The sequence below is a fragment of the Theobroma cacao genome, chromosome 1 (assembly GCF_000208745.1).
Source record: "Theobroma cacao cultivar B97-61/B2 chromosome 1, Criollo_cocoa_genome_V2, whole genome shotgun sequence".
Taxonomy (NCBI): Eukaryota; Viridiplantae; Streptophyta; class Magnoliopsida; order Malvales; family Malvaceae; genus Theobroma; species Theobroma cacao.
The window spans coordinates 7,597,594-7,608,908 of NC_030850.1; the positions used below are offsets into that span (position 1 = coordinate 7,597,594).

The following is an 11,315-nucleotide window of genomic DNA, read 5'->3' on the forward strand; positions in this document are numbered from 1 at the left end:
AAACCATTGGAACAGTGGTGTTCGGTTTGGATCGCATTTTTAATGTATTCCATTGGAATACTCATTCGGTTCCATTTTTTTTAATTAAATCGAAATTATTGGACAAGAAATAGTTATTTTATATGTAAATTCAAATAAATTAATTAATCTTAATATATTTTAAAATAAAAAATAATCGAAGAATTGAATTGAATTGATAGGATAATTCAATTCGATTTCAAAAAATATTTAATTTTTCGCTTCATTTTCACCTCATTTTCAAATCATTACACATTGACCGAACTTTTTTGTTAAAAACTGATCGAATCGTATGCACCTATTTGGCAGTCTTAAATAATTAGGCATTGTCATAGCAAAATGGAGGTTGGAATGCAAAATAAATTAAGAATTATAACCATTAATTTATTTAAATGTAACTGAGGGGACATGAGATAAGCCTTTGATGTTAGCGTGGTTTAATAATTTTATTATGAATATCTAGCATTATCATTTAAATAATTAAAAGTTATATTTTTTTTAAATTACCATAGTAAAATACAGTAAAAATTCCAGGAAATGACAGCTAAATGAATATAATGTTTGAAACATAGGAAATAGTAAGAGATGAAGATTCCTTTCTTTTCTTTTTTTTCTTTTTATATATTAATAGCGCCCCACTGTACATACATGATCAAACCAGTAATCATGTTCACTTATGACAGCCTCAGCTTGTTAAAACCAATCTTACCTGAAATTAAGGTTTCAGATGCCATTTTCTCGGGTAAAAAAAAATTTTAAAGGAGAAAATGAAAGAATTGAGGTCATTTAAACTGGGAAGAATACCAGCTTGTGTATTGTGTCTTCATAAAAATGCATCCGGCCCTATATCTGTGCAATAAGGAGTTCGTTCCAGGTGTCTGGTACACCAGGTAGGCACCAATGCAAGCAATCATTGATACCCTGAGTTGGCCTAATACTGTAACCAGACATGTGAGCTTCATCTCTGAGTTGAGATATGGCAGTTATATCCAAAATCTTTACCTTTGTACCCCTAACAGCACTCTCAACTACTCTGTCAATAGATTCATCCTGCAAGACCTCGCTACCTCCAGTCAAAGGTACTGTATTATTGCAAGTACCCCCAGTGTTCCAATCTCCATCATGGAAGTGCCTTGGAGAGATGGTCCTAAAGAATGTTTTCAGTCGAGGGTGTGAGGGAAGTTGCGAATCTAACCACCTGACAACATTATGCACTGTGAAATTCTTGGCATTCCTAACATCTTCAAGTTCTTTATTGTCATTGGGCTTCCCATTCACATGCATCACCCAACGGTTTGCTGTAAGCTTCCCTCTGTTCCAGTGGTGACCTGTATTTAGAACTAATACATCAAATCGGTGAAGGAATCGTCTTAGGAAAGCTGGCGGACGGTCCAAATGCATGGCAACATCAGAGGCTCGGTCTGTGCTGTTAATAGGCACTAGGTCAGACAGGCTTGCCGACCAGTAATACAAAATGGTGGTGTTTGTATTTGGGAACCGATAAACCCATCCATCAGGACGCTTGGCTCCACGAGGTTTGACAAGTCCATATTCCCTTGCAACATCTTCAACTTCTGGACTCTCTTCCCCACCGGAGGCCATACACATCATGGATTGGAACTGCTGCCTGCCTAAAGAATCTCCTATAAATGCAATTGTTTTATCCTGCATTCTGAAACTTATAGCCATAGTTAGAATAAAACAAAAGAACACCTATAGATAGAGAACTTAACAAAATTTAAAACCTTTTGCATAATCCTGATAAAAATTAAGACAGTGGCAAAAGAAAAATGCATCATAAAATGAGTAAATTTCCAGCTTAGTGTAGAAGAAACCACAATATAGTTACCATCATTAATCTTTATCAATTCTTATCTTTTCAAAATGGTGAACTTAGTCAGTAGTGAAAGTGAAACGTGTTTAGTACTAAAGAAAAAACAGAAAAAGAAGAGTGACATGAGAGATTAAGGAGACATTTCATTTTGACAGAAAACAGGGAAGCATGACTCCCATCCTGATAAGAGCAATAGCTCATCAAAAAGATCTCTTTCTTTCTTTTTTTTTCTTTTGTGACATAGGCTCTCTAGGAATGATAAAATATAATTAGATCAACCAAATATTACATGAAGCTGAATGGATCTCAAAAACTAGTAACTAACCATATTAAAAACATTAGGAGACAAAAGAGAGGAATGCTGTGGAGGGATAGGAAGCAGCAATAACAAAAAGCCATAAACAGAAGCTTACCTTCTCAAGAATGAGAACCGCTCAAACTCTGCCATTTTACAATATTTGGGCTGCCATCGATATCCCTCAAAAGAGAAGTCTGTCCGTTGGGTTAGTCTGCAAGCCCACATTCCTGATAACCACTGTTTACATCCAAACCCAGAATAAAATGGCCGCCTGCTGTCAGCAACCCATCTACCCTTGGCATAATTACAATCTGAGTGATCAAAAAGAGGAAATACTCTTAGTGATACAGAGAATGAAAGTAAATATGAATGAAAATCTTAAATCTGAACCAGTGAAGCTTCTCAATAAATTTAAATACTGCAAACATACATGCAAACATCGAAAGCTGCAAGTAATGTGCCATTAAGAGAGCACAGGAATTATAAAAGAAAAAAAAATAGAAGTGAAAGAAGGCCATAAAGATATTTAGGAATCTCCCATTTTGTTAAACTGCAGTGAAATTTATTTAATAATTTTCCATATAATTTAAAATACTATTTTGGTTCTTTATTTAATGCAAGCCATTAGATGCACAAGAAGAAGCATTACGCCCTATATTAAACATTGGCCTCTGAGATATTTGATTACTTCGAATAACTGACAGTGAGCCATATCTTGAGTTTTTCTTTCATTATGCATAACTGTTTCTATTTCACTTACGCTTCATTTAAGTTTTGTAGATTACTATATTTCATTACTCTTATGGATTGCAGGAGAAGGTAATTCGTCACTTCTGGCCACATTCTGAGTCATGTTATTGACTCTCATACCTTCCAGGAGAAATTCATTGATCAGGTATATAGTTTCCCATTCTGCAATCAGAAGTTCTCTTAGACACAAGAAAGCTAGAAGACTTTCTAGCTCAATTAACAAAGAGCACAAAAGTTTAGCAATTCTATCCCTTGAAATGAGTTTTTGACACTTGAGGAACCTCAGAAGTGATACCAGGAATATAACTTCCCTTTTCTTTATTAATCTTTCTGTATTCTGGCACAAGTTCAACACACAACCAGACCTTTGATAACAATCTTGAACCAATACCATAGACCTAAAGCCTTATTTTTTTCTCCACTAACTTAACTGTAAATGACTAATCAACCCAAGTATTGTCTTCACTTTCCTACTAGCATCCTGAAACTTGGCTTCCCTTAGGTCATACAAGAAGACCACGACTAGCATCCTGGAACTCAGCTTCCCTCATTTTACTCTAATATGAAGCCACAAACCCTATAAAAACCTTTTAAGTGCACAAATTAATACTAATTAGTAGTTGTGAATCCCCAAATTTAGCAGCTGAGCAGATTCAAATTTCAAGTAATCAGGTATGAAAACTGAATCGTTTAAATCCCAGAATAAACAATCAACTCTTTCCCTAACAATGCCCCAAAAGTTCAAGGCTTTGACAAACAAGTAATTAATTACACCCACCCTGTATCTAACATTTACTACCTCCAACTTTTAAAGTGATTGTGAGAGAGAGAGAGAGATAAAGAAAAACATCAATTATCAGTACAACATAGATTTAATCCAGATGCAGCCACATGATGCATCAACAACATAGTTAAACCCCATAGGAAAAAGACTTGTATCCTTTTCTGCACCTTTAATGATCAAAAACCCACATTTCCGAAGATCACCCATTAGATTTTGTACTCAACCATTTTTAAAAAGGCTTCCTGAAAAGCACTTCAATTCAACTCCAATTACAATCAACAGCCAATGCACTTCACTTACCTAAGTCTAGGTGAAGAAATTTTCACTCTGACTGCCTAGCTTCCCACCAAACGTTTTTATATACTCAAGCGCATTTGTGCAGGTGATTACAGGTTCCCCTTGATAGGGCCCAGTCTTCTTACTGTCCGTTGGAAATAAAATTGGAGAAGATCGAACCATCAACTAAATTATAAAAGTAAGCACTATAAAAGTGAAGAGGTAAACGTGCAAAAGTCTAAAAAAATTTCAAAATCAGCCTTGAGTGTGGCTGTAATATTATTTCTAGCTTTTCCATAGTTCAACTACTTCTAGGACTTAGGTTAGTCTCTAATTCCATTAAGATTGGTTTGTCAAGCAACCACACTAACTATTTCTACAGTCAATTTCTAATTCCAAGCCACTAGCTCCACTTAAAGATCAATGTGCCTTCCTCCACCAAGGAGGTGCTACGGTAACCACCGTCCAAATTAAGAGATTGCAATGGAATGCTAAAACTAATTAAACAAGTTTAGCATGGTACATAAACAAAATAACGTAACAAGTTTATTATGGAGCAAAATCAATTAATTTCTACCCTTGCATAACTAAGCAAACCATATAAAAGAGTGTTAGTCCTGATACAGACTGCTAAAAAGCCAACTCTCTCAACATGGTTATTCTGTAAGTTAGATTAGAATTCAAACAGGCATTGTGATAAGAACCCCAGTGGAAAGAGTAAGTTGAGTTTGCATACAAGAGAGTTAGAAGGTTTAGTTAAAAACAAAAGCATTTCATTCTCAACCTGTGTTTTTGGACGTGGATAACTCCTCCCCATCACTATCTTTAACTTCAGAAGTGAATGTAGTTATAGACGTCGTTGGTGAAGCATTACGTTCTCCCACCCTTTTTGTTTCTTTTGTCAGCATTGACTCATTTACTTCCTCTCTATGACCTTTAGGGCTCATGGAAACTGAAGAATTAATTGGTGAATCCACAAGAAACTCTAAGTGAAACAAGAAACGATAGGAAAAGTCAATGAAGAATTTATAATTAAGTTTTAAAAAATGTTGCTGAATCCAAATATTCATACATAAAATATCTAGTAAAGTAAATAATGGTTCAAATCAATCAAATATGACCCCGCAGCAAAAAATGTGCTTTTGAGTAGCTACTTTTACGACCTTTGGTGTCCACATGGCATGTCATATAGTCCCTTGGATCATTTATTCATCCTTATCAAAAAAGGACTTTCTAAGTACCAACTAAATAGGAGTTCTATGATCGCAACAGGATTCTGTTAGCATTTGTTTTGATTTTTCCCAAATTAAAAGATATAAGGACATGAGAGTTCATGAATCAAAGGGCTAATAATATAATGAATCTGCTATTTGGCACTTATATACATGGATATATATCTCAGTGGCTGCTGCATTAAAATATTATGTTGTCAAAGAATAGTGATCTTTTCTTTTGATCTATGTCACCGTAACTTCTTCACAAAAACATTTATAAATTAACAATCTCAAGACTAACAAATGCTAGTTTGACATAAAAACAAAAATATGAAGATTAAATGAACAATATAAGAAATATACAAAATACATATCAATGAACCTCAATAAAATGTAACGCAGACTAATGAAGCAGGCAACATGGATTCTTTTTCACCATTTGGCACTTTGAAGGCTCATACTTTCTGTAGAACATTAAAATCGATCATGTTATTTCTACCATCCTAGCTTCTTTTTTGACATCCTCTTGTGCCTTTTACACTTTCAATTGCCATAAATAATTTCAGTTCAAAAATGCATTCAAAGGTATTTGAACAAAAACATTTTCAGGCACAGAATTTCGTCCTTATGTTCCCCATTCAGTATAATCCAAAATTTTTCATGTATTCCTAAACCTACTTTTTCTTGCATCATAACTCACCCATCCTAAAGATCCGCCTTCCAGTTCCATTCTTTTGTCGAACCATGTTGCTTCATCCACATGAAACATCAATTGAGAATAACTAATCGGATACGGGATTTTCAAGGATCAAATCTAAGAGCCAAATATTTCTCTCTTATCTCAGATTCATACCCTCCCTCTTAGCACCTTTTTTTTTTTTCAAATTATGCTGTTGTTAGCTCCATTTTCTTCTCAACAGTAACCACAATTTTAAACAAAAAAAAAAGTTAATTCTACATTGTTTTGCAAAGATATGCAAATTGCTACAGCTGAAGTGGGGAAAACAAACCTGAAGAAGGGAGTCTAAAATTTTGCTGGGCCAATAGAAGGGTAGCAAGAAAAGGATTCTTCTCCCAAGCCCAAAGCATTACAGTTACAAAACCCAGAGTAAGCAGAGCAATGGAAACATGGGTTCCTTTCAATATGTTAAAATTGCATCCTTTCATCATCCCTGCAATCCCTCTCCAACACCTTAAACACTTGTAGTAACTTCAACCTTCTTTAAGGAGGCTTCGGCTGCATTTAGAAATAAAATTAAAAAAAAAAAGAAGTTAAGTAAATGATTAATTACTAATGTTAAAAACAAAAAATGAAGAAGAAAATAACCTGAAATTGCTTTAGCCTCGTCGCCCTCCTCCTCCTCCTCAATTTTCTCTTTCAATAGATCTGCTGATTTTGGCAGTGTTTGAGTTTTGACAACGAGAGATCGCCAGACAGAGAGAGACAGAAAATATCCTTTTTTCATTTAATTTCTTGTTATGATTTTATGAATTTTCTCACCTTACGTATACGGAGGATGTTTAGCTGACAATTTTAACCAATAGATTAGCAATGCGTGTTAAATCTCATAAAATGGGGATACGTGGCAAGTTTTGATTGTGATTGGTGAATGTGAATTGGTGGATCCAAGTACACTTGATAGAAAAGAAAACATCCTCTGAGATTCCATTTAAAAATTAAATACATTTTTTTATTAAGTGAACAAAGATTCTTACTCGTTGATCGTGATATTAATTATGTAGATGGATCGGTACCAGTTAAATTAAATGGTCAAATGACTTGATAACCCTCAACTTTTGTATCGTTTGTGAAATTAAGTTATCCTAATTATGTTATATTCAATTACATCCCTCAACCTCGATTATCATCATATTTCATTCACTAATTTTAGTTGAATCACTAACTCTCTCATATTTGCTCAAGGTTTGAAATGCAACTACAAATATTGGAAGGTAAATCACAACTTATGCATGCCCCTATTTGTTTTTTGATTCCATAAAGAATTATGGAATTCATTTTATATTTTTTTTCTCATTCATATTCATATATTTTATTCGATATTTTCATGAATAAAATATTATTTTATAATATTAGATTGACATTAAATTTTTTTTTTTAATTTAAATTATTTAAATCAAGTAGAATTCTCCGAATGGACGTCCAATTTAAAATTTAAATTCAACATCTATAGTCATGGTTTACATGTATTCAAGCACCGATAATTTATTTATTTTGTGAATATTGTTTAAATTTTAAAAATATATTAAAAATAATAAACAAATAACTAAAAGTAATGGAGAGAGAGTCCGAACCCAAACTTACCGAAGTGAAGAAAGGATACGAGACAAGGACAATCAATGAACAGAACCAAATTAAGGACGTCGTTTTGTAGGTTATACATATGCTGATATCAATGATATGCATTATGCAAGACCGCGAGCGCAAATGAGTCCGGCAAAGTCGATTAGTAAGTTTGAATTTTGATGGCTTTATGAGCCACCACGTGGCAAAAGCAGGGACCTTCTATTGCATTATAGGCTTAAACTATAAGTATACAAACAAATATTGTTAATTTACTTTAAATTATTATAATCTAATTTTCAAAATTATTAATCGAAAATATCCTTTAATAAATTCACTTAACAAATTCTCCCTAAATATTGTCTTTAACATATATATATATATATATATATATATATATATATATATATATACACCTCAATAACTCTAGATAGTTGGTTAAAAGGAAAAAAAATCAATACTTAGGCATTTGTACATATATATATTAAATAATTGTTTGATTTGATAATTTTGAGAGTTACATTGTATAAGTCATACATCAAAATCAAATAATATTTGACAAATATGACTTTTTTATTAGATTCAGTAAAATAAATTAATTAATAAACTAAACAAACTAATAAATCATTATAAAATTAAATCAAATTTATACATGATAAAATTTGAATACCATTAAGAGATGATATCGCTCAACATTCAATTCAAATAAAACTACTAATAAACCTATGTAAACTTGAATTTAAACCATAAGATATCCTTGTATTGTATCTTATCTTTAGATAATGACAATCATATCAACTTCTATTGTACTATAAATACATGGATAAGCAATAATGGCAATTTATCCTTTTCTGCCATTATTATCCTATAAATAAGAAATTTAAAGATTATAAAACCTCTTACCATTAAGATAACATTTCATTAGTCGTTTGAATTTGGTTTTTATGAACCAATAAAATGTATCAGGAGAAAATCAATTCAAAGTCTCTTACAAAGTTTTATTGGACTAAAGTGAATTGATTTATTAGTTTAGATTAAATAGTAGCAAATATTTTTATCTATTTATATTTATTAAATAGGCAAAAATAAAATGTTAACGTTTTGTAAGGAAGACATTTTATACATAACTCAACAAACTAATAAAAATAAGAAATGATTTGATTAAAAAAGATCTTAAATGTAACCATTGGCTTTGATTGGATTAACATGGTTTATTAATTTGTCCGAATTTTATTCTATTAATCATGAGATAAAAAATAAATAACAGTGAAATTTAGGCATAATGACACTAATTCCCAAATCATAATCTTTCCGTACACAATATTTGACTTGTTAAAAAAACAATGCCATTCAACGAAGAGGGAAGGGGGAAGGAAATTCAGTGTTAGCTATTAGTATCAGGAAAGTTGTCCACTAGATAAGTAGTTTCTCCCCTAACAGTAGTTGACTAGATTTATGAATACTCTTTGTCCTGTTTATTTTGTCGCCTTTGATTTGTCATACTATAATTAATTAAAATTTGTAAAATAAATATATTCATATATTAGTTTACTAATAAATATAAAATGAAAAGAATTCAAAATTAAAAAAATTGACCAATTTAAAAAGTCAAAATGTGGCAAGTTAAGTGAAATAGAGGTGTATATATATATATATATAAATCAAAAAAGAATATATAAAAACTTATTAAATATGTTATTTCTTCTATCCTATTTTTTTTAAAATATGATTTTGGTATACTTTATATATTAAAATTTTTCATAAAATCGACGTTTTATGATTTTTAATATAAAAAATAAATTTTTTTAAAAATTATATATAAAAATAATAAAAATATTGAATGTTAAAAAAATGGAGAATTATAGAAAAAAAAGAAGAAAAATATGAAAGAAAAAAAATACTTAATAAGGTTGGGCTGTAGCAATACTATTGTTTAAATATTGGAGTTGAACCCGTATTTAGCGTAATCAAACGCGGTTTTGCAAAATTATGGCTACCCACCAACGCCAAAAACAACCAGCTGTCTTCCCGAACTGGAAAGATAGTGGCCCGCACTGCACACCTTCACATTGACAACTCGATCTAAATCTAGCAAAGCGAAGAGAACAGACAGCGCTGACAGTTCACGTCGCGAACCAATCACAGCAGCACCGTCGTCGTGTGAACGGTCATGATTTGAAATTGTCGGCACATCACTCTCCTTCCTCTTCACTCCTCACTCCTCAGTCTCTCTCTTTTCTATTTTTTGTTTTTGTTTTTATTTATTTAAAAAATATTTAAAGGTGAAAGTCGGTGCGTTTCAATCCCGGCAGATGGCGCTCGATCCAAAATTCGCCCACAAATCGACGTTCATTGGTCACACTCCGTACTGTCTAAATTACCAAAACATCCATGTAATCAATCATCTAATTACTCCAAAAATATCTAATTAAAAAGACTATTAATTTTTAAGATTAAGATCAAATTAGTATCTTATACTAATTTAACACAACTTCAAACAAACTATACAAAATAAAAAATAGCATTAAGAATATGATTATATAACCAAATTAGCATTAGGGATTCATTTTTTTCACATTTTAATTTTATTAAAACAATAAAATTTGTCATTTTAAATCTTGTTTACTTAAAATTAAGGGTTGTTTTTGTTTATTTTTGGATCTACTAGTTCCAAGAAGAGTTCTTCTTTTGATATGCATGTCAATAAGAAGTGAATGATAAAATTTAGCTTCATGGTCGATGATTATTACCTTTATTAAATAAAAATAAGATTTAAAATTCAAATTATTCTCCTTAGAGCTTCTTCATCACATGTATTAAAAAAATGCATCAATAAATAGTGAAAAAAATATTATGTTAGTGTCATTGGTGAATAAAAAGATATAATACTTTTTTGGTCATTATAAAAAATGAAAATATAATTGTTTTAATATTTCACTAATTTAATGAAAACAACAACATATAAAGGTAAGTATTAAGTTATATACCCAACATCTACTTATACACATGAGTTATGGTGTAGAGAAATAAGAAGATCCTAGGATATATACTATTTTTCCTTATATAGATAGATTAGCAACTTGAATTTTACTAGAAATTAACATTATTATCTTTTAATTTTTTTATTATTTTGACAAAAAAATTTTCTTTTTATTTATACCAAACTAAAATATAATAAATAATACATATGTTTCAAGTGCTTAAACTTCATTTTATATTTTATTATACTCTTACTTGTTTATAATGGCAGACTAATAATTAACTAAAAAATTTTTAACTTAGTAAAGTTGATCCAGGTGGATTAAACATTAATTGTTGTTTGGAATTCAAAAGTGCCACACTACTTACGAGTTACAACCTTTGTTTCGTCTTGAAGCGTGCATATCTACATTTAATTTGCTGTAATTAAAGGCAAATAGCATTGAAAGCGACGAAGTAGTAGTAATAATTAAAGATTAAGGCCTCTAATCTACACTGATGATGTCTCTAAGATGCCTACACACATCAAAGTCTAATAAACAAGCTTGGGCCTCACTCCATATATAAATCTACTCAAACTCAATCTGTACTAACATGCAAATTGAAGAGATTCCACTTTAGAGCCTAACTTAAAGATTAAGCTTACAACAACAACAATAATAATAAAATTTTGCAGGAATCGAAGAATGGCAATAATGTCATTTTAAAGAGTGGTGTTCAAATAAACCGTTCTGTTATTTACGAAAATACCCATGGTTCGATAGTTTTACTTGTCGGTCTTCTCCCTCCTCTAGCTCCAGTCTACCTATACTCTGGAGGAGAATAATAATAATAAAAAAGATTTATAATTCTTATTCACT

The 11,315-nt window shown here is 31.4% G+C and overlaps 1 protein-coding gene across 5 annotated transcripts; it reads right to left on the reverse strand.

Moving 5' to 3' along the window:
• LOC18611898 (protein trichome birefringence-like 14) lies at positions 595-6,637 on the reverse strand. 5 transcript variants are annotated; one of them, XM_007048379.2, is made up of 5 exons: positions 6,502-6,637; positions 6,185-6,411; positions 4,745-4,894; positions 2,266-2,461; positions 862-1,690 (listed from the first exon to the last, which is right to left on the reverse strand). In XM_007048379.2, the coding sequence occupies exons 2-5, from the start codon at positions 6,342-6,344 to the stop codon at positions 862-864; spliced, it is 1,335 nt and encodes a 444-aa protein (XP_007048441.2). In that variant the 5' UTR covers positions 6,345-6,411; positions 6,502-6,637. The 5 variants fall into 5 exon arrangements, with proteins under 5 accessions (XP_017969898.1, XP_007048441.2, XP_017969899.1 ...); XM_018114410.1 differs by having other exon boundaries at positions 4,745-4,912; XM_007048378.2 differs by having other exon boundaries at positions 4,745-4,945.

Coding starts and splice junctions, on each gene's coding strand:
- LOC18611898 (XM_018114409.1), bottom strand. CDS start 6,344: ATGATGAAAGGATGCAATTTTAACATATTGAAAGGAACCCATGTTTCC. Junction 4,946..6,184: donor TTTTAGACTCCCTTCTTCAG/GTTTGTTTTCCC, acceptor TGTTTCACTTAG/AGTTTCTTGTGGATTCACCA. Junction 1,691..2,265: donor CGGTTCTCATTCTTGAGAAG/GTAAGCTTCTGT, acceptor TATAAGTTTCAG/AATGCAGGATAAAACAATTG.